This window comes from Aythya fuligula, chromosome 14, assembly GCF_009819795.1.
Source record: "Aythya fuligula isolate bAytFul2 chromosome 14, bAytFul2.pri, whole genome shotgun sequence".
In the NCBI taxonomy this organism is placed as follows: domain Eukaryota; kingdom Metazoa; phylum Chordata; class Aves; order Anseriformes; family Anatidae; genus Aythya; species Aythya fuligula.
Genome location: NC_045572.1, coordinates 9318680 through 9341065, shown reverse-complemented (window position 1 = coordinate 9341065; position 22386 = coordinate 9318680). Strand labels below are relative to the sequence as shown.

The window sequence follows — 22386 nt, the reverse complement described above, 5'->3', positions numbered from 1 at the left end:
GCTGGACAAAGAAGAAAATTGACTCTAATTACCAGCTATTACACTGTATTTTCCACCGCTCCCATCATTTTCAACAGGAACTGCAAAAGAAATCGAGAGAGAGCCTGGTATTTCCAAGCAGCTCATCACCTCTCACATTTCAAAGGAGCAAACAGCATTGCAGCAAGAAATAAAAAGCTTCAAAGTTGTGAGATCTGCTCCCTCCCTGACTGTACACCACATCCAAACGTCCCGTCCCACCCCAAAATGCACACACGGGCTCCATCCAGATCGTCAGGAGCCTTGCCACTCGCTTCACGCTGGGATGTGCTGTGATAAGGTAGGTGGCCTTTCACACAACCCTGAAACCCATCAGTGTATTTTGTCTAGCAGCGGAGAGCCAGCTGGCAAGAGTAAACTTCAGCCTCTGGTCTGTTCATTCAGATTTTATGAGGATGATTTCTCTGCTTCCAAGGCTGTGAGAACAGGCTGGCAAAACCTGACATTTACAAATGCTCAGAATAAGCACTGTAGGAGAGAGCAATAATGCAAGAAAAGCCAGTGTGAGGTTCTCTATTGTTATTTGCCTCGACTTCTCATACTGTTTTTCAAAGGAAATTTTTCACATTGGTCTGCCACCAAAAAAGCTCAGCATTATTGCCTAGCATTAGTTCTGTGGCTTCATTATTAGTCTGCAAAAGCTGCAAAGCATATTATGGTTACTGCTGGGCCCTGCCTGCTCAGCTGGCTTCCTGCTGGAAGCACAAGCAGAAAATTTTCTGATTATCTCAATTAAGGTTTTGATATAACATCTCTTCTGACAGATGAAGATGTCTAGGGGAGCAAACACCCCTGCAGAGTCACCACCTCAAATCAGCTCCTCCATCAAGGGGAGGCTGCAAATAAGCCAGAATGCTGCCAGGCAGGGTGATGGGATGGCCAGGTGATGCCCACCTGTCCTGACTGCACCCCATCGGAGCCATCTCAGAGCCATGAACTCTGCTTCCACAGAAAGTAAGGAGCACAGCAGTGGTGGTACTGACTGCACACTGCCAGCTTCAGCATCCCAGTGATGCTCAGAGAGCTATGGTGAATGAGCATCAAGGGACTGCCCAATTACCTTTCAGTGCTGTTTACACTAGAATTTAAACTACTCTTATCTACCACATATAGGAGTAGGTTTCATGTTTTCAGCAGGACGCAAAACAGGATTAGATTGACCCACCATTAAGGAAGCTGTCAGCAACATGAAAATATTCTGTTTGACATGGGCTGCATTACACGGTTTAAGACTTGATCACAGTTGAGAGCTTTGCATCAATACAGCTCCTCAGTGCAAACAAAAATCACAGTACACCGCACGGTGGAGTTGGAAAACGTGGTGATGCAGCGGGCAGCTTGTGTGGAGCCTAACAAAAAAACCCAAGGCCCTCTGTCTCCCATTAGGAGGAAGAATGGGATTCAGCAACTTCACTTTTAACATGTTCAAACAGGGGAACTTGAGACACAGCAGCTCAAACTGCACTGTGATGGTTCCTCTGGTGGGTCAGCTGCATGCCCGCTGGTGGCGATGACGGGAGCACCAGCCTGCTGCTCCTGCCAGCAGGGATTTGATGTACCAACTGATCTAGTGCTCCCAGCTGCAAGTGGATGCTGGCCTGGCTCAGAAACCCCCTTCTGTCCTCAATCATATACTCTCTGTGACCACTGTGCAACAGTCACGTATATGAACTGCTAAGGAAAGCTTTAAACGTTTACTGGAGGCTGACATCTCCCATCAAAAAAAAAAAAAAAAAGGATTACAATTGAAGTGCTGCAAGCTTTTCTCTGCAAGCTAACAGCCAAAACCTGTGTGCTTCAAGCAAGACAGAAGTCAGCATCTGGCTCAGCACAGTTTAAACTGAAGCTTTGCTTTTATGGAGGCCTTGGCCATGGGAGCCGTGCAACTAGTGCAAGCCTCTGTCACACAGCCACAGGCCGACCACACAAGGTCATCAGAAATTCTCTGAATTTGCTAAGTGACAGACAGGGACATCTGCTGTACATCTGGTCTCTATTTAATGTGCCACAAGTACTTCCAATACTAGCACAATTTTAATTTAAGAAAAAAAAATTAAAAAAAAATAAATCAAAGGCAGCCTTATCAGACGTCCTGTCAGAGTTACAGAAAAGATTAGGCTAATAATTTTCTTTAAACAATGCAGCCAGCTCCACCCTGATTAGGTGCAAGGGTGCTGAATGCCAGCAGAAAAACCCTCAGCAGCAGCACCACGTACGGGGTGTGTGCACTGACTCTGCAACTTCTGAGGACTCTCTGGGAAACACCGTCGGTGAAATTGCTTCCTTACAAAAAGAAACCCAGATTTCTTTAAACTTTAAAACCAAGTGAGATCCCAGAATCTCAGGAGGCCCCCCTAAAGTAAGATCTGGGAGGAGCTGCAGAAGCTAGCACCAATGCTACTGAAGAGTTCAGTGGGCAGGGATCTTCAAGGACCATCTTGTGCAACTGCCTGACTTCTTCGGGGCTAACCAAAAGATAAAGCACGCTAATGACATTCATGTTAAGAACATAATATTCACATTAACATGTAAAATCATGTTAATAACATTTTCATATCCCATCTCACCAGTGTTAGTTTGCATCAGGCTACGTTGCTCTGAGCCTTCCACACCAAAACCTGAAATTTCACACAGCTCGTTGTGCTGTGTAAGGTGTAGTGCCCATGGCAGACAATATTATGGTCCTAGGAGAGTTTGCATGAACACGGCACTGCTGGCCACGCCACTTCTGTGCACAGAAGTCACACACTCCAAAAGGGAATGAATAAGAAAGCCTCCAAGGTAACTGCTTTTACAACGACCAGTGATTCAATTAGCGTAGTTACAGGACCTAACACCATGGCTTGAATTTATTCCCGTGTCATAGTCATTGGCAGGGATAGAGTTTCACATTAGCCAATTAACTAAATGCACTATTACTGTATCTCAGCTACTTAAGCTCATCAGTTAATTAAGAGATCAGTATAAGCTGAAAATAGGAATCTTACCTGACACACATACCAAACATGCATTACCTTCATGATTTAATTTTACAGTTCTGTGGTATGTTCCACGAGTGCCATTTCGAAAACCAATTGCTCAGTGTAAGGAACAGGCAAGATGCACAAAAGCAAACATTTAAAGATTCAATCAGCAGGCTGTGTTTTTTGTACTTGCTGCTTTACTAAGCTCCATTTTCCGTGGTATTTTTTCCATGAGAAAGTTACTGTTTCAGATTAATTTACAAATTATTTCTTTATCAATGTTTAGATGCTTTCCACTTGTTTCCCATTAACAAAATGTTTTATCTTGGTGTCTAGCTGAAACCTACCACTCATTTTCCCAGGACTCCACCCCAGCAATTTGGGAGAAGTGCTTCTGCCAGCACCCGCTGGACCAGGCAGGGGCAGACGGCGGCGTGCCGACGTGCAATGGGGAGGGTAGGATGCTCCCAATGCTCCTCAGACATCAGGCTTCTTTCTGTGAAGTCATCTCTCATCCATCTCTTAACAATAGGTGGTAAAATCTTCTTTAAATAGCTGTCAAATCAGTCCTGCCATATGCAGGACTATCACGAGTGATTTAGGAGCAGAAGTTCTTCAAGTTCCCTGCTCGCTGTTTACCCTTTAAGGGTGCACAGCACAAGTCATCACACCTTAACATCACTCAAGACTCCTCCAGAACACACACCTGCTTTTCTGCCTATCACAAAACCTATCTTTTGGGGTTGTTTGTCCTTCCTGGCATGCTTAAGGCCAAAAAAACACAGACTTGCAAGGGTGAGACTTCATTTCTGAGATGGGTTGATTAAAACAAGACAAACCACCCCCCAAAGCCAAACAACAAACCCTGTATACTTCAACTGCCCAGAAGCACAAAAGGCTCTTCATCCACAGAGGTTTCTACGTGCTTCACTAGCAAGAGTCACCCTCCTCTCCTGCTGTCTTGCTTCCCCTTAGCAAAAAGGGACTCATCACAAGATTAACAGATCAGTATGAGCACAGAAGCTAAATGACCACATCACTGAGCCTCCAGGTGCTCCCGAACAGCGAGATACCACAAGAACCAGATCCATTTTAGTTTTCATCCATTTGACTGTGCACACTGAACCCCTGCAGGGCAGGAGTCTCACAGAACAGCGGCTTAATGCCCCAGAGAAAAACAAAAACACTTGTTCACTTCTAGTCAGTACTTTCTGGATCCACAAGCCAGTTAATAAGCTTGAAAATTTATTCATAGACGAACCAATACTCGCAGCCTAAGCTAACTCCAGACTTCTATTCGACAGCGTGTCATGTTAAACAAGGAGGGGGTGTCAGGAAAAACCATGTGAGATGCAAGTTGGATCTTCTGGTCAGTCATTCTCCAGGCACTCCAGAACCTAAGACTGGAGAAAGCTCAGTAACTGGAAGTCTGGAAGTCTAAGAATCGGTGTAAAGGCCAAGCAGCAACAAGAGCTTACAGAGCAACATCCAGACTTCTAAGACAGCTACTAATACAAAGCTATCAGTAGCTGCCTTGGGATGCCAAAGTCTGCTTGTCCCAGTGCCCCCAATCAGAGGTTATAATGTACTGTGAAGAATGACTGAAGACAAATTTGGGATCTGCTTGAAAATTAACTGCTGTCAAAAATTCCGGTGGGGCCAATCCTACCTTTGATTTTTATCCCAGGGGAAGGATAGGAATTTGCATTAAAACAATGTGTAAGAGCCAGAGAAACTGAAGTGGATGCTGGAATCTGATTAAGTGTCTGGATCAAGTGATGAAACGGAAGACATTACTTACAGGAGCTTGAGAGGACCCCAAAAATCAGGACCTGGCTAAAGCAATTGACTGACAGCTCTGTTCTCTGGCTGAGGATGCTGGAGATTATGAAACATGGGAAGAAAAAAAGCAAAACCCTGAAAGGAAAGCAGTTCAATATGGGAAGCTCCAGAGTAGGATCTCCTGACAGCATAGGGACAGGACAAGAGACGACTTTCTCTCAAGTTTAAGTGAAGCTGGGTAATTTCCTACTACTACCTGCACCCTGAGGCAGCACGGTGCCACCAGGTCTCCTGTACACTGCTACTCCACTCTTTGATGGTGACATCCGTCCTCTTGCCTCTCATTTCCATGGATATGCAAATACACAGGTCATGGAAGAAACGTTAAAGCATGCCAGGAGTTGAGTTTCTGCTGCTGAAACCAAATTTTAACCATAATATCCAAAGTAGAAGATTTTAGGGAAAAACAGACGAACAAAAAAGTGTTACACAGCATCAGAGGGTTCAACCCACAGGCTTAAAGCTCCATTTGTTTTTCGGTACTTTGAGGAACGGAAAAAAAAAATCACACCTATGAATTAAAAATAAATAAATAAATCTTTCAGCTAACTGTTCTTCTGCAGTCAGACTAAGCGCTTACTTTCCATACCATTTTACTATGTAATTAGTAAGTTTAATGATAATAATTGCATCATTAATTAGCACAATTACCTTGGAGTAATCCCTATTTTGGTGACAAATGCAGAGAATTTTGTTCACTGCTTGTGTGTAACGCTAGATGACAAGAACCAACAGCATACAAGGTTAACGTGAACAAACTGCACTCAAAGGTTTGGCGAGGTGATTTTTTTTAAGCAAAAGACAAGATGGGCATATTCTACAAGTTTAGCTCACTTCTCAGTGTTGTTCAGATTAATACCGATAGAATTTATGGGACTGGGTGGATGTCAGAAAGTCTTTCAAGAACTTCCTTAGCAGGTGATGCTTTGGAACAGCGCAGTATGGGGAGGTTTTGTTAACTGGCATCTGCAAGCAGGACTGCTCTAAAATGGCACAATTACACTAGTTACTAAAAATGCTCAAGATTTTCAACTTCGAGACCTAGCTGCCTTTTGAAAAATGATGTCTATATTACACATGAAAGACCCTTAGACAAAGAATTCCTACTTCTGAAGTGTATTTTTTGTTCAGAAAGCCATATTTAACCTAGAGTCAGAGACAATTTATAATACATTAGGATACTTAGTGCACTGCTTTGTTATTTAGGAATCTATCATCCATCTTCCTAACCTAAAATGAAAAACGTACACAAACATTTACAGGTTGCAACAAAGGCTTGTCTCTCTCATATATTCAGGCAAAAAAAGCCCTACTCTTAAGCCAGAGCACTTGCACAAAGTAGCCTTAAAATTACATCCATTCAAGGCTACGTTAGCTCCCTCTGGATCTACTTAGAAAAAAAAGGCAGGCATATTATAGCCTATGGTGGGGGATTATTGATGCAATCCAACCTTAAGCATTTAACTGCGGGTGTTGAAATTAGGAGCATAACCTTCTGCCTTCGCACAGTCAGCAAACCCCGGCACACAGCTCAGCTCCTGCTGCGAGCCTCCTGTGGGAGCCTGCTGCTCTCCCTGAGACACAGGGACCAAGGAGCAGGCCAAGGAAACTGCCCTCTCCGTTTAAATTGCTCGAATTAAGATAGATTAGAGTAGCCAGAGCCCTTCCACCTTTAGCAAATTAATTTGATCTCCTCCAAAAGTCCCCGAGCGCACAGGTCTTTAGCTCTATTAATGGCCTGAGCGATGCTCGCTCTGTAACGAAGGGCAGCCTTTCCGACAGACGCAACAGCACTTCACTTAAGTAACTTCTCTTCCTTTTAAAGGAAGGGATGACTGCGTAATGTGATTTGATTTAAAATGCATTTAATTCTCAACAACTCAGAGCAAGCTAAAAACTCGCAGTACAATGATTGTGTTGGCAAAGGTAGCAGCCGCTGTGTTCCCAGGCACAGCTGAACATGGGCTTGCACATGGGCTACCCTCATCTCTCTTTTTTTTAAAATCTGTTCACCATAACACTCAAGGGAACTTACTTCTCTCATTTTACCATCTATTCATAAGCAGAAATGGTATTGTTTGTCAGGAAACATGCACCTTCCTTTCCGTGTCCTATAATTTAAGTAACGAGTGTCGTAACAGCAGGTTAAACCAAGTGCACGTTGATTCTGAACTTCAGAGTCAAGCTCCTGTAGGAAAAGTCTGATCCTAAAATTAAGGCAGAGCTCATCATTGTTAGGCAGACCTTTTTCCTCATCCCTTCTCCCCCTTACCTGATGAGAAAATACTTAGCTTCGAGTGTAAGAATGAGAAATTTCGGCACGTAATGAGGACGAGAGCATTAGCAAGATTTTTATTTCAGCCACTTAAAAACAATAGCCCAGAGCTCTCATGGGTTTCATACATTTGTTGCAGATACACAACGATTTTATTTAGGTGTAGTGACTGCTGAAAGCACTGAACAAAACGCTGGTTGCTGGTTCCAGCAGAAAAAGGAAGAATTCCCCAAAACAACTGGCTGCAAGTGCATTTGTGATCCGCCCAGCCTGCCGTACTAATTGCTGTGCTCTAATGAGCAAACTGTGCACACCAAGTGCTGCTTCTGCAGCTCTGAGCAAGGGCGCCTTGGCTCCAGGAGTGCTTTTTGGACAGGACCCGTCAGAGCCGGGGCTCCAGTGCTGCCTCCCTTACAGTAGGGATCACATTGTGAATACAAAAAAAAGCCATTCAGGTCCCCCCAGTGAATACCGCGGATACACAAAGGAAGTATTTAAGCTTTCTTGCTTTCAGAAGCCTGTATCAAACTAAGAATCAAAAACGTACGGCCAGGATTGGAACCCATCAATCCAGCCCCGTTATCACAGGCAACCTGCAGGCAGCGATTTTCCCAACAGCAATTTCTCTCTCTATACTTTTTAAGCTCTATTTTTGGTTCACAGAACTACGGCCAGCGTTCAGTACCCTCCCTACACCAGCAATATTTAGGCACTACTAGCAACAGAGGCTATTAAAAATAACCAAAAACGCAGCAAGAAACAAGAGATTCCTTTGCTGTGAGGAGAGCAATCTTTGCTGGGGTATGTCCAAGATGAGTGAATGCAAAATATTTAGGGACGGGTGGAAAAAGTCACCGAGGAAGAATAATCCGCATTTCATGTTCTTTTCATGCTACACCTGAAAGATTGATTTCCCCTATTCCGAACCAACTTCTATTTTTATGACCGAGCTGTAATTCCCCTCCCCAGATCTCAGCATTTTCCTCTCGGCTATCACAGAATAGCTTGTGCCTTCTGATTCATTCGGTATGAACTCGGTAAAAAAAAAAAAAAAAGGAAAATGGCACACTATTAGCTAGAAATCTTTTTCAAAACATCTATTCCTAGATAGTGAATATTTGCCAAGATTAGATTTTCTAAGCACCTATACTGAACATGCCTTGATGTCACACACCTCCTCTTCCCTTCTAACCCCCTACACGTTAGATAGTTGTAAAAATAATGAAAAACATCAAATTTATACTGAGTCAGGTGTAACTATTTTTAATCTAATTTTCAAGGCAAGGATCTCTTAAATCTTCCTGTAGTCCTTAGAATCAATACAAAATATTCACTGCCCAAAAACATTCACTGAATTATCCTAAGATACATTTTGTAGAGTCAAAACAGCATTGGCAGGAGTTGGGTTTTTAGTGAGGTTCTTTACAGTTTTTTTTTTTTTTTTTTTTTTAAGGAAAAGAATTAGGTGCAGATGGGGACAGGTACAGAGAATGGCCCCCACTTAAAGAGAACTGTAGAAGAAAATCTGTCATACTGCCAAAACTTATGCTTTCATCTCCTACTGCAAGAAATGGATTTCAGACCTAAACTGAAAAGAAAAAAAAAATCCCTGTTCAGAAGAAAGTGAAGACAGAATCCCTTCATATCCAGCAGGAAGATACACGGCTTTGGGGTTCAGAATCAGCACAGAAGGTTGGACCACTCTGCTCCCTTCCCTGCTTCCCTAAATCATTATCTAAAAATGCAAGAGAAATGCAGATTACTATTTTTTAAACAAACATAAAAATCACCAAAAAATATTTTTCTTTTTTCTCCTCAAGATGAAAGCCCCTCTAAGACTCGACAATATTATTAGAAGCCAGATGGATTTACCATAATCTAAACGTGTATATAAACAAAAGCTGAAAAACAGCAACAAAGCAATTTTTGGCATTTACATTACCAGTAACTGGAACAGCAGGATCGGATCCAAACTGTCCCAAGCTTTCAATCCAAACTGCCACCCAAGGAAACAACTACAGCAGGCGTGTTTTCAGCGGTCACACTGCTTGGAAAAACTAATCCCAGAGCATTTAAAGACGGGTCAATGAAGTACCTGGCACTCAGTTAATCAATGCCAAGTGCATTTCCAAAGAGCAGATAATAATGTAGTATCAGCCACAAAGGGAAGAAAAAAAAAAATGTGCATAATCTGAAGGTTTTGACCTGTGCAAAAGCTAAAGATGAGCATGAGAAAAATGCACCAGGAAATGTTCATGTCTAGGATAGCATTCACCAGAGCTATCCTAGCTGAGCACAGCTAGGATATGAGCCCATTCATATGGGCTCATTTTTTAGCATCCACGCTGACTTTCATACATAATAATCTGCACTAAAATATCTTGTTAGAAAATACTTGCTTTCTGAGAAACTGTTTCATTTCTTAGCTTTAAATATGAACAAGTGAATCTGCACTGGAACGTGTCCAAATAAGAACAAGAAAAGTGGTGCAGATACCCAAATCTGACTTGCAAGGCAAGAGTTCCTCCAGTTGGAAAAAAATCCTCATTAATTTATGATAATGAAAGAAGACGTGAAGGAGGGAAGGGTGACTGCACTGAGCAGTTAGAAGCAGACTTTATCAATGGAAGATGAATTCAGCTTGGAAATTTGGCAGGGAGAGCAATCAGATAGTGACAGCATACTTGAGTAGGCAAACCTGGAAATAGTCTAAGAGAAGATTAGGTCGGCTGGTACTGGGAATATTCTGCTTGACACTGCACTGAACTAGAAAATACAGATGCCTCTGCCAGCACTGCTATCTTGGACTTTGTGCAACCTCGTATAAATATGAAACGTCATTGCTAAAAAAAAAAAAAAAAAAGCCAACAAAAATCTCTCATTAACAGGTTTGGTTATCAAATAGCAGCTTTCACAGTGTCTCTCCGTGTAGTTTGCCAAGAGACATTAACAAGGTGGGACACTTGCAGGAACCGAAACACTTCCTCCCCCACCCTCCAGTATCTATAACATTTTCCTAACTAATGTGGAGCTTAATGCAAATTATTAACTCTTGGTAATAAGTTTCCACCACAAAAAGATAAAATGCTAATGTTGGTTCTTCCCCAGTTGTGCAGCATGCCGTTTCTCCCCCTGAATATAATCAACAGAAAGAGAACGTAACTGGAGTGAAAAAGTTGCCTTCCTAAAATACAGTGAAATACCTCACTTCTTTGGGATGGATAAAGCCGTAAGAGTGACATTGCAGAAGTGAACAATTAAACTTGTTTGTTTTCAGATCCAGTATGTTGAGGAAGTTGTGGTAAGTGCTGTTTTAACTATGTTTACATACAAATTATGGGCAAAAAGTTGTTCCTTGAGAACTGATCACGAGTGATCACATCCTGGGGCTGATGAAGGAAACGGGGAGAGTGAGAGAGGCCACCCACCGTGCCCATGCCATCACCACTCCTACACATTAGCTAGCTCCCAGCAATGGGGTGGGCACAAGGGTGGTGTTCCTTTCGAGTTTTACAAATTAACATAACTAATGGTAAATAAGCCAGGGAAGAACACCATAGCACGATGAAAAGATCAGGAATTAAAATGTTCACTTTTGATTGGGCCTATTTGACCAAAAAACTAATGCATGGACAGCTCAGAAAATGCAGAAGTTGCTTCCAAGAAACCTGCAATGTTGCAGTCAGACTAAAATCTTTGGGACCTGTACTGTTCCTTATGTTCCATTTATTCCATACCCATTGGCTTGCCCAACAAAAACTTGGTCTATGGCTACTAAAATAGTGTAATTCCATCTGTAAGCACAGTTTCCCCAAAGAAACCCATTTTAAACAAGAGCAGTAGGACAGAAGCCAATAGAGCACTGCAAGGTCGCAGCAAGTCACGAAACGCTGGAGTTTTCCTTTCGGCAAGGCTTCTGTCCATAAGAAACTAAATGTATGAAAGCTTTTGGAAATCTGCGTTTGGACAAACAGCATCATTTCCATAACGATCTCTTCAGGGTGGTAATGGCCTAGGCAGCTCTGTCGCTGTTTAGGAGCACCAGATGTTTCCACAGGGTTCATACCATTTAAACACATGAAAATAGCCCCAGTATAGTTGAAATGGTTTTAGAGGTTTATAGGAAAATCAACTGTTTACTGGATTGTTTTTCCTCATATTGAGGAAAAAAAAAAAAACACACTTTGAGTCTCTACTGTGTGTTAGAGTTTGAGGACTGGAGGGTTACTTACAGGACCCTCACGCTGGTACCACCTCGCAGCGCCGATCCGCAACAGCCACGCGCTCTTGTTCTGACAGTGCTGCTGCTCCTTTCTTCTCCCAGAGGAGAGACTAAAACTCTGTATTCCCTCTTGTTCCATTCCGAAGGCGTTTCAGCTAAAGCCAAAAACTGAGCCTGTAGTATTTTTGGAGCTATTTTTGTGCTGTAATATCAGTGCAGCAGCTGAAGCGCCTTGGATACGTACAATGACCGCGTTTGTTTCAGCCGCGTTAAGACAGTGATGGAACGCTGCATTAAGTGCCATCAGCGTGAGGCTATACAATACGTGACTGATTTAAAGCATGTGACTTCAATCAAGCAATGTGATTTCAATACACATGCGGTTTTCCATTGGAATTCAAGCTGTTTTGGCACCAGAACTAGTTTTCGATTTGGAGAAAGATACAATGGAAATATACAGATGTGAAGAGCTGACATACAAATGAGTAAGAAAACTTATCTGAAATGAGCATTTAAACTTGTCTTAGAATAATATCAGATATTGATGAGCACTTCACACAACATACTGCTATTCAACAATTGCTTGTATTTATAGCAAACCATATTCTTTTAATGCAGTTCTCTAGGCACACAGCAAAAAAAAAATCTTTTTAAAAAAAAATCAGTCATGCATTTTACTGAGCCAAGTCATCAACATGCATCTCAAGTCGGTTCCAATTTTGTTTAAAAAAAAGTTTAAATAGATATTTGACAGCTTTCCCCTTCTTCACCCCTTGAAGTGCTAACCTTCGGCTGGGACCCGCGATACCACCAGCCACTCAGTGGGTACGCTCACTGCATGTATTTTGTGTGTGCTACAGACACACGATGCAAAGGAGGAGATCTGCTCGCTCTCGGGACATTCTGATCACGTCCCCAAGAGGCAACCACACCAAATCCGGCAGCAGCGAAGGATGATGCTAGTTAGAGGTGTGAAGGACTGGAGCGCAAAGCTTCAGCTGAACGTATGCTTAACTACCGCTGCCACCAAATATAGCTTCCTGAAGAATGCATCCAGCAAGCCTGAGCGAAATTGTTCGTCCAGCCTTCAGATAACATTTGTTGTCTCCAAACTATTTTCCTCAGACACTAAACCTTGCTTCCCATTAACATTTCTTTTCTCTTGCCTCCTCAGCCTTGCTTCAGCCCTTGTGCCATGGATCAGCTGTCACCAGAGAGCTGAACAGGGATGCAAGCATCCCTCCCCAGGACCCTGCACAGCTCAGCTCCCTGGGAAGAGAGGGGGAGAGTGCAGTGCCACTCACAAGAGGGGCTCCAAAATGTTCGTTGGGCAGGAGCCCAACCAGAGCCCAGCACACTGCACTGAACACATTAATTTGACACATGCAGCTTTTGCTTATACCCCAGATTAAGCAAACACGTCTGAATATGCACTGAAAGCATTAAGTTCAATACATACGGCATACACAGTGTTTCTCTGTACCTCTGCCAAGAAGTATTTGTTGGGGTACACACAAACCATGTGAATTAGCGATTTTTACTTCAACTATTTACCTTTTCACCAGACAGACATTATCCTGCAATTGCCAGTGTTGTACAGTAGGCTCAGTCGCTCAAACAGCAGCACATTGCCAAATAAAAATTGGCAGGAGAAAATGGCATTCACCAGCTGCAGGTACTATCCGATGTTTTGCAGGTAGTCTTTTAGAAAAGACTGTATTTATCCCTACAGACAAGAAATCACAGGAGATGATAGCTCTGCAGCAGAAAAATAAAACGACAAAGTAAATGCCAGGAGAGATCCTTCTCACGGATCCGGAGCGCCCTTGATCACAGCATGAGAGCAAAAATTGAGTTCCAGAATTGAATTTTAAAAATACAAAGGTAACAAGCTTCCAACCCCAAACTATTGTGCTCTGCTCCTGATGCAATTTCAGGCCCTGGGAGTATTCTCAAAGAACATGCATCTCTAATGAGAAAAAGGTGAAAAATGACAGCAGACAATGTAGGAAGGCAGCACTCCAAGAATTATTTACAGTTGGTACAATTATTAGAAATTCTTGTTCATTAAAAGTTATGAATTATAAGATGCTTGCAATGAACGGTATTTTAGGTATTTATAGAAAAGTGTCAATAACAGGAGATTAATCATAGTAAGGGCAAACATTCCCTGTGAAACATGAAATATTAACATGCAATCTCAAACATTATAGATTACAGGCTATTTCATGGAAATGTTTTTCCCCAGGCAGAACCTGTTCTCACTGAAAACTACTGAAGTAGTCCTCACTAGCATTTGTGCAGGGCCTCCTCTTTCATGTTTGGGATTGTAGGAAAACCACATGATAGATCATGCAGAAACTCCCCAACCCTCCTCTCCTCTACCTCATCTTAAGCACAAGGATGCCTTTATATACACACGCACATAAAAAAAAAAAAATCCTTCATCACATCTGAGTTTCGACAGAAGGGAAGAATCATTTCTTCAAAACCGTGCCTATCTCCTCCCACAAACGGCTTTCAAGCAGTGCTTTGAATTTTTCCTTTTAAATCATCTTCACTGAGGAGGTGGGGAGAAGGGAATAGAAAAGGACACTGGGAAAAAGAAGAACAGAGGAGCTGTAAAAGTGGTCTAATGCACAAGCACAGCAGCAAGGAGCCCCCCCTCTGTATTTGTACTTTATGAAGTGCAATTCTCAGTTGCTTTACATTAGCTCCTAGCAGGTCAAATGGATGTACAACAACTGCAAATTCATTAACTGCGTGTTATTAGTGGCTTCTGCACTTATCACCTGCAGAATCTGCAGTTGCTCTGCATCTCTCACTACTGTGAAGTCTCCACATGACAGGCTGCTTATGTCATTTTAAATATTTAAGGTAGCCTAAGAGACTCCAGCCCCATTCAGCATTTAAAACGCAGTCCCATTTATTTCAGAGGCAGGAAACAGGGGAAAAACCATTTACACAGTTTGCACCGCCCCAGCTTTCGGCCATCGCTCATTTAAACAAACCTGCTCCAAGCCTGCCAGGAGCGAGAGCGACTACCTGGTAACAGCTGGGAGATCAGCCCAAGGTCAGCAAGGGGCAGAAGGTGTAAAACTCAGGTTCCAGCTGAACCTTAAACCACAGCGGACGTGGTGCATATTTTACTGCACGCAGGTCAGGACAGTGAACTCTCACGTTACGCTGAGCTGTAGGTGCTTGCCGTGGACTGGACACGCAGCGTAACGTGAACACCCGGGCAGCTTTTGGATGTGCTGCTCCGACAGCTGCTGCTGATCCTGGATAAATCAGCACGAGGCACTGAACTCCATTCCGCACTTTTCACACTGGAAATGCAATTACAACATGAGGGAAAAGCTTTTTCTTAAAAATAAACAAGCAATCCTCTATTTCTTCTGCTTCTCAAGCAGTGGAACATTCCTGTGCCTCCAAATCTTAGATTTCAGCTGTTGTTTTTTTGTTGGTTTTTTTTTTTTTTTTTTTAATTCTTCCTTCTACTCCACCTGCTTCACAAAACAGGTCACCTCGCTGATTTTGGGTAACTGAGTCCTGCCCCTCTCCCACCCCAGTCTCCTACAGCCATGGCACAGCCGATCCCCCAGGGAACGGATCCGACGTGCCGTGTCCTTTCTCCCGACACGCAGATCCACCTGTGCCGCGCCAAGTCCCCGGCTACAAAGTCGCAATGCAAACTCCAAGGGCTTAGCATGTCTGTGAGTAAACAGAGCCCGGAGGTTTGCAGTTCGCAGAGCAAACAGATGACTGAAAGCCCCGAGTATATGCACGTAACGCTCTCCTCGCCCTGGCATCCACCCAAGGTCAGCCACCTTGCAGCACGCTTACGTTCAGCATCCCAAATGGGCAAGGCATCCCTGAGTACTGCCTCATCAGCCTGCTGACTGTGTTTTTACTATGATTAAAACGAATACAGCCGTCCAAATGAACTAGCTTTTAAAACTAGATATAGCAACATTCAGAGAGGCTTTATTTCATAATCTGACTTTTACAAAAGAAAGAGGAGACCTACAGAGCTTCCAGCTGGAAGAATTATAAACCAAACCTCCAGAAGCTACACCCTAAGCACCTGCATGTAGGAAAGATGAAAGCGAATCAATGGCTCCTGCCTTTAAGCTGACACTTCAGCAACATGCATCCAACAGATGCCACGCACAGTCTTCTTTCTCCCTGCTTCACCCTGGCTGCTGGGAGGCAGGAATCCCTGGAACAGGGATGCCACCAGCTCTGGGAAAGGGAAGCTTGGTTCTGCACGCTCGGCTGGACCTCTTCTCATGGACTATCCCACCAGGAATGGAAACCAAGACTCTGCTGCATTTTATTTCAGAGTACTTTTTTGGAAAGCCACAAGAGCACGGCAGCAGGTACTAGTACCTGGTCTCTGCAGGACAGGATGTCTGCACCACACCAGCCAAGCTCAAAAAGTCATCTGAATCTGATGAGAACGAATGGGGAGGATCACAAAGCACCTACTGGCTCTCAAACCATAGTTTCCTGTGGCCGGCACAAGCAATTTGCAGAATTACGTGTTTGTGTGAGTATATATATATATATATATATATGAACGAACATATGTATATACATATACATAAATACAAGCACACATACACCATTTAAGAGGAAAAAGTAAATGAAGTATAAGAATTTGCATCAGAGCAGTCTGAATTTTAAGGAAGTGACAGAGACAAAGCAAACGAGTAACAACTGCCTAAAAATGTAACTGACAAATACAGTGCTAGCCTACAAGACGGGGTGAAAGTGCTTTTTACATAAAGCCCTTTAAGCAAAAAATGGATCGTGATGCTTAAAAACAAAGGAATAGTTGTATTCATTGCTAGAACAAGGTCATGTGGTCAGAAGTTCTTCAGATTTAGTTATATATTTATTTTTAAGAGCTGGGTAAGTAGACCAGCTGTGGCTACCCTGATCCCTCCTTGTACCTGCAAGACTTGCAGCAATTGTCAGGACTCTCACAAAAGATCTGCTATAAGGCAGATCTTTATTTCTGGCTTCAGTTGCATTATAACTTGTGACTCATAAATTGTATTATTCAACATTCATATGAAAAATAATAGCTATCATATTACCCACTGTAATAAGAGCAGATTGCTGACTTTGAGTTTATTAAAACAGAAAACAAACAATATTTTCCATTTATCAAAAATCTCCAATGCACAAAGAATGTTCAATTCATTATATTTAATATTCAGGGAGGGGAGGATTTCATTGCTTTCAACACTGAAATCCCAAACAGAGAAATTAAAACAAATCACTTCATCTAGAAACCAAACAAACAATTACATGGAGGAACAATGCCAAAAAGGAAACAGAACAGCTGCATTAGTCAGCCCTTATTAACAGCACAAATAACACCTTATTTCATTTGCCACCAGTTACTTGTTATCACCTGAAAAACAAACGAGGTCTCTTGGGTTACAAATGAGAAGTGCCATACCAGCAGAGTGATATTCGGGTGCTCTCTGCGCTAGATCTGCCGATCCTACCCATCCCAAGCAGGCTGTGGGTGCCCAGCCCTTAGGAAACCAAATCATTCATTAACAGCTACTTTTATTACACAGCCCTGATAAAACACACACGTACTGCTGTGGAAATCACGAGAGATTTACAGCAAGTCGTGAAAACCATAGATATATATAAAATAAGGAAAGCTTAGTATATTTATTTTTTTTTAAGGAAAGCCACAGTAAAACAACACCTAATGCCAGCTCTGAATTTAACATTACAAAAACACATCCAGCACCTTATTTCAGGGTTGCATTACAAGGCAGCAGGAACTACCTGAAGCCTAGAACACCCTCCTTTAGGTAGCAGCAAACTCCCAGGAAGGTGCTACGTGCTGGCACGCGCTACCCACAGCTTGCGATCAACAGCCCAAACACTGCAAAACGCAATCTGGGAGATTCTTTGTATGCTGATACGCGGGGTCCGCACCAAATGCTCTTAACTGCTCAGTCATAAGAGCCTTGTTTAAAAACCCTGTGCAAGCTGTGCATGGGCCCACTGTATCAGCCCAATTGTGAGCCACAAATCTGACTACTTAATATGCAAATTCCCTTGGTCAGCCTGCCGTAGAGGCACCATGAAAGCAGTTATTGTAGCTTCAAATTAGACATGTGATGCGCAGCATTACACAGCACTCGACTGAAAATATTTAAGAAACTGTTGTCCAGTTCCCAAAAGCAGAGGTCAAGCTTGGCATTTGGCTTTCCAGAGCTTAATGAAGCGCCAGTACTATATCAAGTACTGCAGGAAGAATTTACGCTTCTAATATATTCTGGTGTGTCACTCAGATGGGCAGACCTATTTCCGCTTGTTCCTATTATCACTGCTGGGTGATAGGGGCAGCAGTAAAGAAGACAAATTTCAAACAGAATCATCGTCTTTTATAACAAAGAATAGCGATAAGAGCTCCAACAGGCAGGCTAACATCACATCAAGAGCACAGCAGCAATCAGACAGCTGCAGCCAAAAGACTTAATCTATAATGACTTGTCATGCCCGCGCTTCGAGACATTGGATTTCCTGCCCTTTCGTTACTCCACACAAATAACTGTCTCGCTGAACTTTACGAAGTCAGACAAAGTAATATGCAGCTTATAATAGGGGAAAGAGTTTACTGGGAGAAAATGAACTGGTTCATTTTTCTCCTTTCCCTTCACAAACTTCCCCCTCCTCCCCTCCAAAAAGATGAAAAGAAATTTAAGAAGAGACCTCCAAAAAGGCCCTGCACGTGGGAATGCAAATTCCCTGGTTTATGCTAAACCAAACATAACCTGATAAGCTGTTAAACCATACTTACAAGCACAATACATGTTTCTCCAGCTGCTAACTCCTAACCCAATACTTCAATGCTTTTCTTGAACACACAACTGAAGAAGTCCCACAAGCTGTACATGGCCAGAGAACAGCTATTTCTCCCTCTACTCTCCATCCTGCAGAAATTCAGTCACCTTTAACACGGCACAGCAAGCAGAGATTGGTTGCTTGGCTCCTGAAAGCCTGGAATATCTGACGGGAGACAGCTGAGCTAAAGGGATGGGGAGAAACACCTGTGTCTATAAAGCATATAACCATCATCTTTTATTGTTCTTTTATCTCCTCTAAAGAGTCACCAATAAATTCATCTCATCATCTAGGACATACGCACACCACAATACAGCTCTGCTGGACTATAATGCACCAAGCTTTGAGACAGGAACTTTCTCTCTAAATACAGCAATATTCTATTAAAATGAAAACTCACGAAAAAGAGCAGTGATAATGAAACAGCTGGTATCAATCTGAAAAGACCATTTCATTTCCAGCAGGATGGGCAAAGCAGCATCTGCTTAATTCTTGTTAAGTAACAGACTCCTCCTGCTTTGGTCAATGTGAGCAGAGACGTGCAATGAGCGGGTACGCATGTAGCAGAGCTTGGTGTGTTTGATTAACTCATTCTTACACTCAGAAACACACCAAGTGCATTAAATAGTTTTCCGGGTAAATGCAAGCATCTCTCTGACCTTGAAAAACACCACAGGAAAAGACAAAGGAACAGCAGACGGTCAGGGCACTGTCAGCTTTGCTGAGCAGCAGGGAAGTAACTGGAAGTGCCAGTGATTGACAAAAAGACCAGGGACAGTATGGGGATGTGACAAATTCTCATCTCAATTCCAGTGATACAATCTAGCAAGATTTCACCAGCTCCTCACAGCACTGTAATAGGTTGAGACTGGTAGGAATTAGACTTGAGATCTGGCTCCCAATTTTATGCAACATCAAGCATGCTATTACTATCTAATCAATGTCACAATTGCTTGGAATTCTTTAAAAAACTCTTCTGTTCTGGAGGGGAAAAAAAAAAAAAAAAAAAAAGTTCCCCCAAAGCCAGTCTATCACTGGCAACATTCTGGCTATAAGTGAGATGTTTCTGTTCTAAAGCACCTTCCTGAGATTTATAAAATGATGCAGCCCTGCTGACTGACAGCAATTTGAAAGTGATTACGCCGCACTAGGTCACAAAACAGGAGTTGGAGGAAATAACCCTTGTATTGGAAACAGGAATAGGCTGCCCTTCTGTCCAGCACTGGGCTCAAAATCATGTCCACTTGTGCTTCAGCTGTTTCCTTTCCTGATGTCTCAAGACATAAGCTCCCTCCAGAGCTCAAGTACTTAGCACAGGCACACACACAAAGAATTTGGAAATCTAAGGATTAGTGAAGGCTGGACTTCAGTGTCTCAGGAGTTAGATTTATAGAAGATGTGCTGAGGTTCCTGCACCTTAACACCCTTCCTCGCCCCCCCTTTTTTTTGTTTCCTTTCAGAGAAGCAAGAACAGCTATGCAACATTACAAAACAGGCTATTGCACACTGTAACTCATTGTTTAAGACAGTCCTAAGAAGCACATAATTCAACCGAAATTTCATCACTTCTCACTTCAGCGAGACAACCTTAAGGAGCATTATCCTTAGAGCATGAATCAACATGAGCCAGCTGACATGCGTTTTGCATCTCTTACATCTTGAAAAACCCAGCTGCTGCTCTAATGCACCAAGTACAATAGGTTATTTAACCCAGAAGCCACAGCGTGCCAGGCCTGTAAACACTAGGCAGTAACATGCTCTGAGTAAGTCTACCCAGGACAACAATTTTTAGACAACTTGGACAAAAACTGTCTACCTCACGTACTGCTACTGAGCGCTTAAGACGGCAGCATTACTATTTTACAGCATCAGCAAAGTTCTGATTGTTTTCCCCATCTCATTCATTGGACAGCACAGAGAAGAGTGAGGAAATTAAACCACAGCTATTTCTGTGACATAATCTCACCTTGCAACACCTAGCTACTGAAGCAGGTCCCTGAAAAATTGTCAGCACAGCTTTTAATGCTATTTTTTGGTCAAGATTTTATAAGTACGTTACTACTCCTTCCATTCTTTTTCCTTGACATCTAATATGCTCTGGTCCCTTACCAACCAGTAAGAGACGCAAGAGCAAGTAAGTTTGCTTAGTACTTATGTAGTTTTTAGGTAACTTGCTTTTTTTAAAAATAAAAAGTAGGGGGGAGAGTAAGAAAGACTCACATTAGGCAAAGCTATAAAATTCCTTTTAATGTCAATGATGTGATTAAATCCTACACATCTGGACTTCCTGGTATTTCTGTGAACTATGTATCTGGCATTAATCAGCAGGTGGCTGCCTCAGATGTAAAAGCTGCGTTTTTTGGGCATTATGGAATAGCGATAAAGTCACTGCTGTGACTGAACAGCCATCGGCTGGGCTGTCTGAGGTAAAAACAGACCAATAAATAATACTCTGTAAGGCACAGGGGAAGATGTAGATCTAGGTCAGCAGTTTTCAACCTGAAATCTGTGGACCCCGCATGTGCGAGGACTCCTTATCCAAGCGTCCTGTGGGTAGGCTGACTTTAAACGACCACACAGCAGAAAGAGCTCTGCTGGAGAACATCAGGGGTCTGCAAACTGAAGACTGAAAAAGCAATCGCTCAGACGTTTAGGTAGAGAAAAAGCATAAAGGCTGAGGCCACTTACACTGCAGAAGGGTTTCCACACAGGCTGGGCTCGCTAAGGAGGTGTGTGCTTGCACATGAGCGAGCACACGCTGCTCCAGCAGCTGAAGTCCCTGGGAACTGACTATTTAACACGGGAGATCCAGGCTAGAGGAAAAGCATCCATCTTCCTCGGAGAGAATGAGGAAAAAAAAAAAAAAAAAAGCCCAACCCACAGCAGTGCCAGGACCTAAGTTATCTGAAGAATTATTTCCCACACACCACAAGGAGCCGAGCCCAAGGAAAACAAAGTTTGGGAGCCCTGGGCAGGCCGTCCCCCCAGCCCCTGGTTATTTCCCCAGCACTGGGGCTGGGGGAGGGCAGGGGGGGAGGCTTCGTCCGCGTTCCCCGGGGCACCGGGGGGGGGAGCGCAGCTCCCTGCTCCCGGCTCCATCCCGGGACGGCTCCCGGCGAGCGGGGACCCCCGGGAAGGGCTCGGAGCACCCCCGCAGTGCCCTCCCCGGGAAAGTTGCGGCCCGGCCGGGCGTGTGGTGGGGAGGGGAACCGGGCACAGAGCCCCGAGCACGGGCAGAGGGGGGGCACAGCGCTGCCCTCCCCCCAACCCCGAGGCTCCAGCCCCGGCCCCACCGCAGGCCCCGGGTCCCCTCGCGGCTCGGTGGGCAGCCAGCCCTTCCCCTCCCATCCCCTCCCGTCCCCTCCCGTCCCCCTCCGTGGGCCCGGCTCTCACCTCCGGTGCCGTCCGAGTTCTCGTTGAGGCTGCCCGAGGAGTCGTGGTGGGAGCCCACACACCCGCCCATGGGGCCCGCAGACCCGCCGCTCCCCTTCTCCGCTCCCCTTCTCCTTGCTCCCCCCACCCCCCTCCCCCTAGGAGCCGAGCTCCGCCGCCGCCGGCCGGCCGGGCAGGCGCGATGGCTCCGGAGCCGCCCCCGAGCTCCGCAACACCGCCTCCGGGGCGCGGCCTCCCTCGCACCGAGCCGCTCAGCCCCCAACGCCGGGCCCCGGCCGAGCCCCGGCCCGCTCTGCTCGGGGCCCGACCCGGCCCGGTGTAGGCCGCGGCGGAGCCTGAGGCAGGGCCGGGCCCGTCCCCGCCGCCCCGGGCGAGGCGGGTTTGGGGTGGGCACCCGGGGCCGGCTCCTCGCTGCACCTCAGGGTTCAGGCCCTGGGGTCGTGAGGGGCCTGCCCTGAGCTTGCTGTGCAGGCTGGGGCTTTCCTTCCCTCCCCTTCATCCCTGCACCCTTCACGGTTTTACATAGAAAGTGCACACACACTGGGATAATCACAGAATCACAGAATTTGTAGGTTGGAAGAGACCTCAAGATCATCGAGTCCAACCTCTGACCTAACGCTAACAGTCCCCACTAAACCATATCCCTAAGCTCTACATCTAAACGTCTTTTGAAGACTTCCGGGGATGGTGACTCCACCACTTTCCTGGGCAGCCTGTTCCAATGTCTAACAACCCTTTCGGTAAAGAAGTTCTTCCTAAGATCCAACCTA

At 44.3% G+C, this 22386-nt stretch overlaps 1 protein-coding gene across 1 annotated transcript in view; it reads right to left on the bottom strand.

Annotated features, from left to right (window-relative positions):
• UBTD2 (ubiquitin domain containing 2) overlaps window positions 1-21706 on the bottom strand; it is a 53952-nt gene extending 32246 nt beyond the window's left edge. Inside the window, exon 1 of the mRNA XM_032196913.1 lies at window positions 21617-21706. Within this exon, the coding sequence (XP_032052804.1) occupies window positions 21617-21686 (70 nt within the window). The 5' untranslated portion in view covers window positions 21687-21706. The remainder of the gene's footprint in view (window positions 1-21616) is intronic.
• Window positions 21707-22386: the final 680 nt, after the last annotated feature.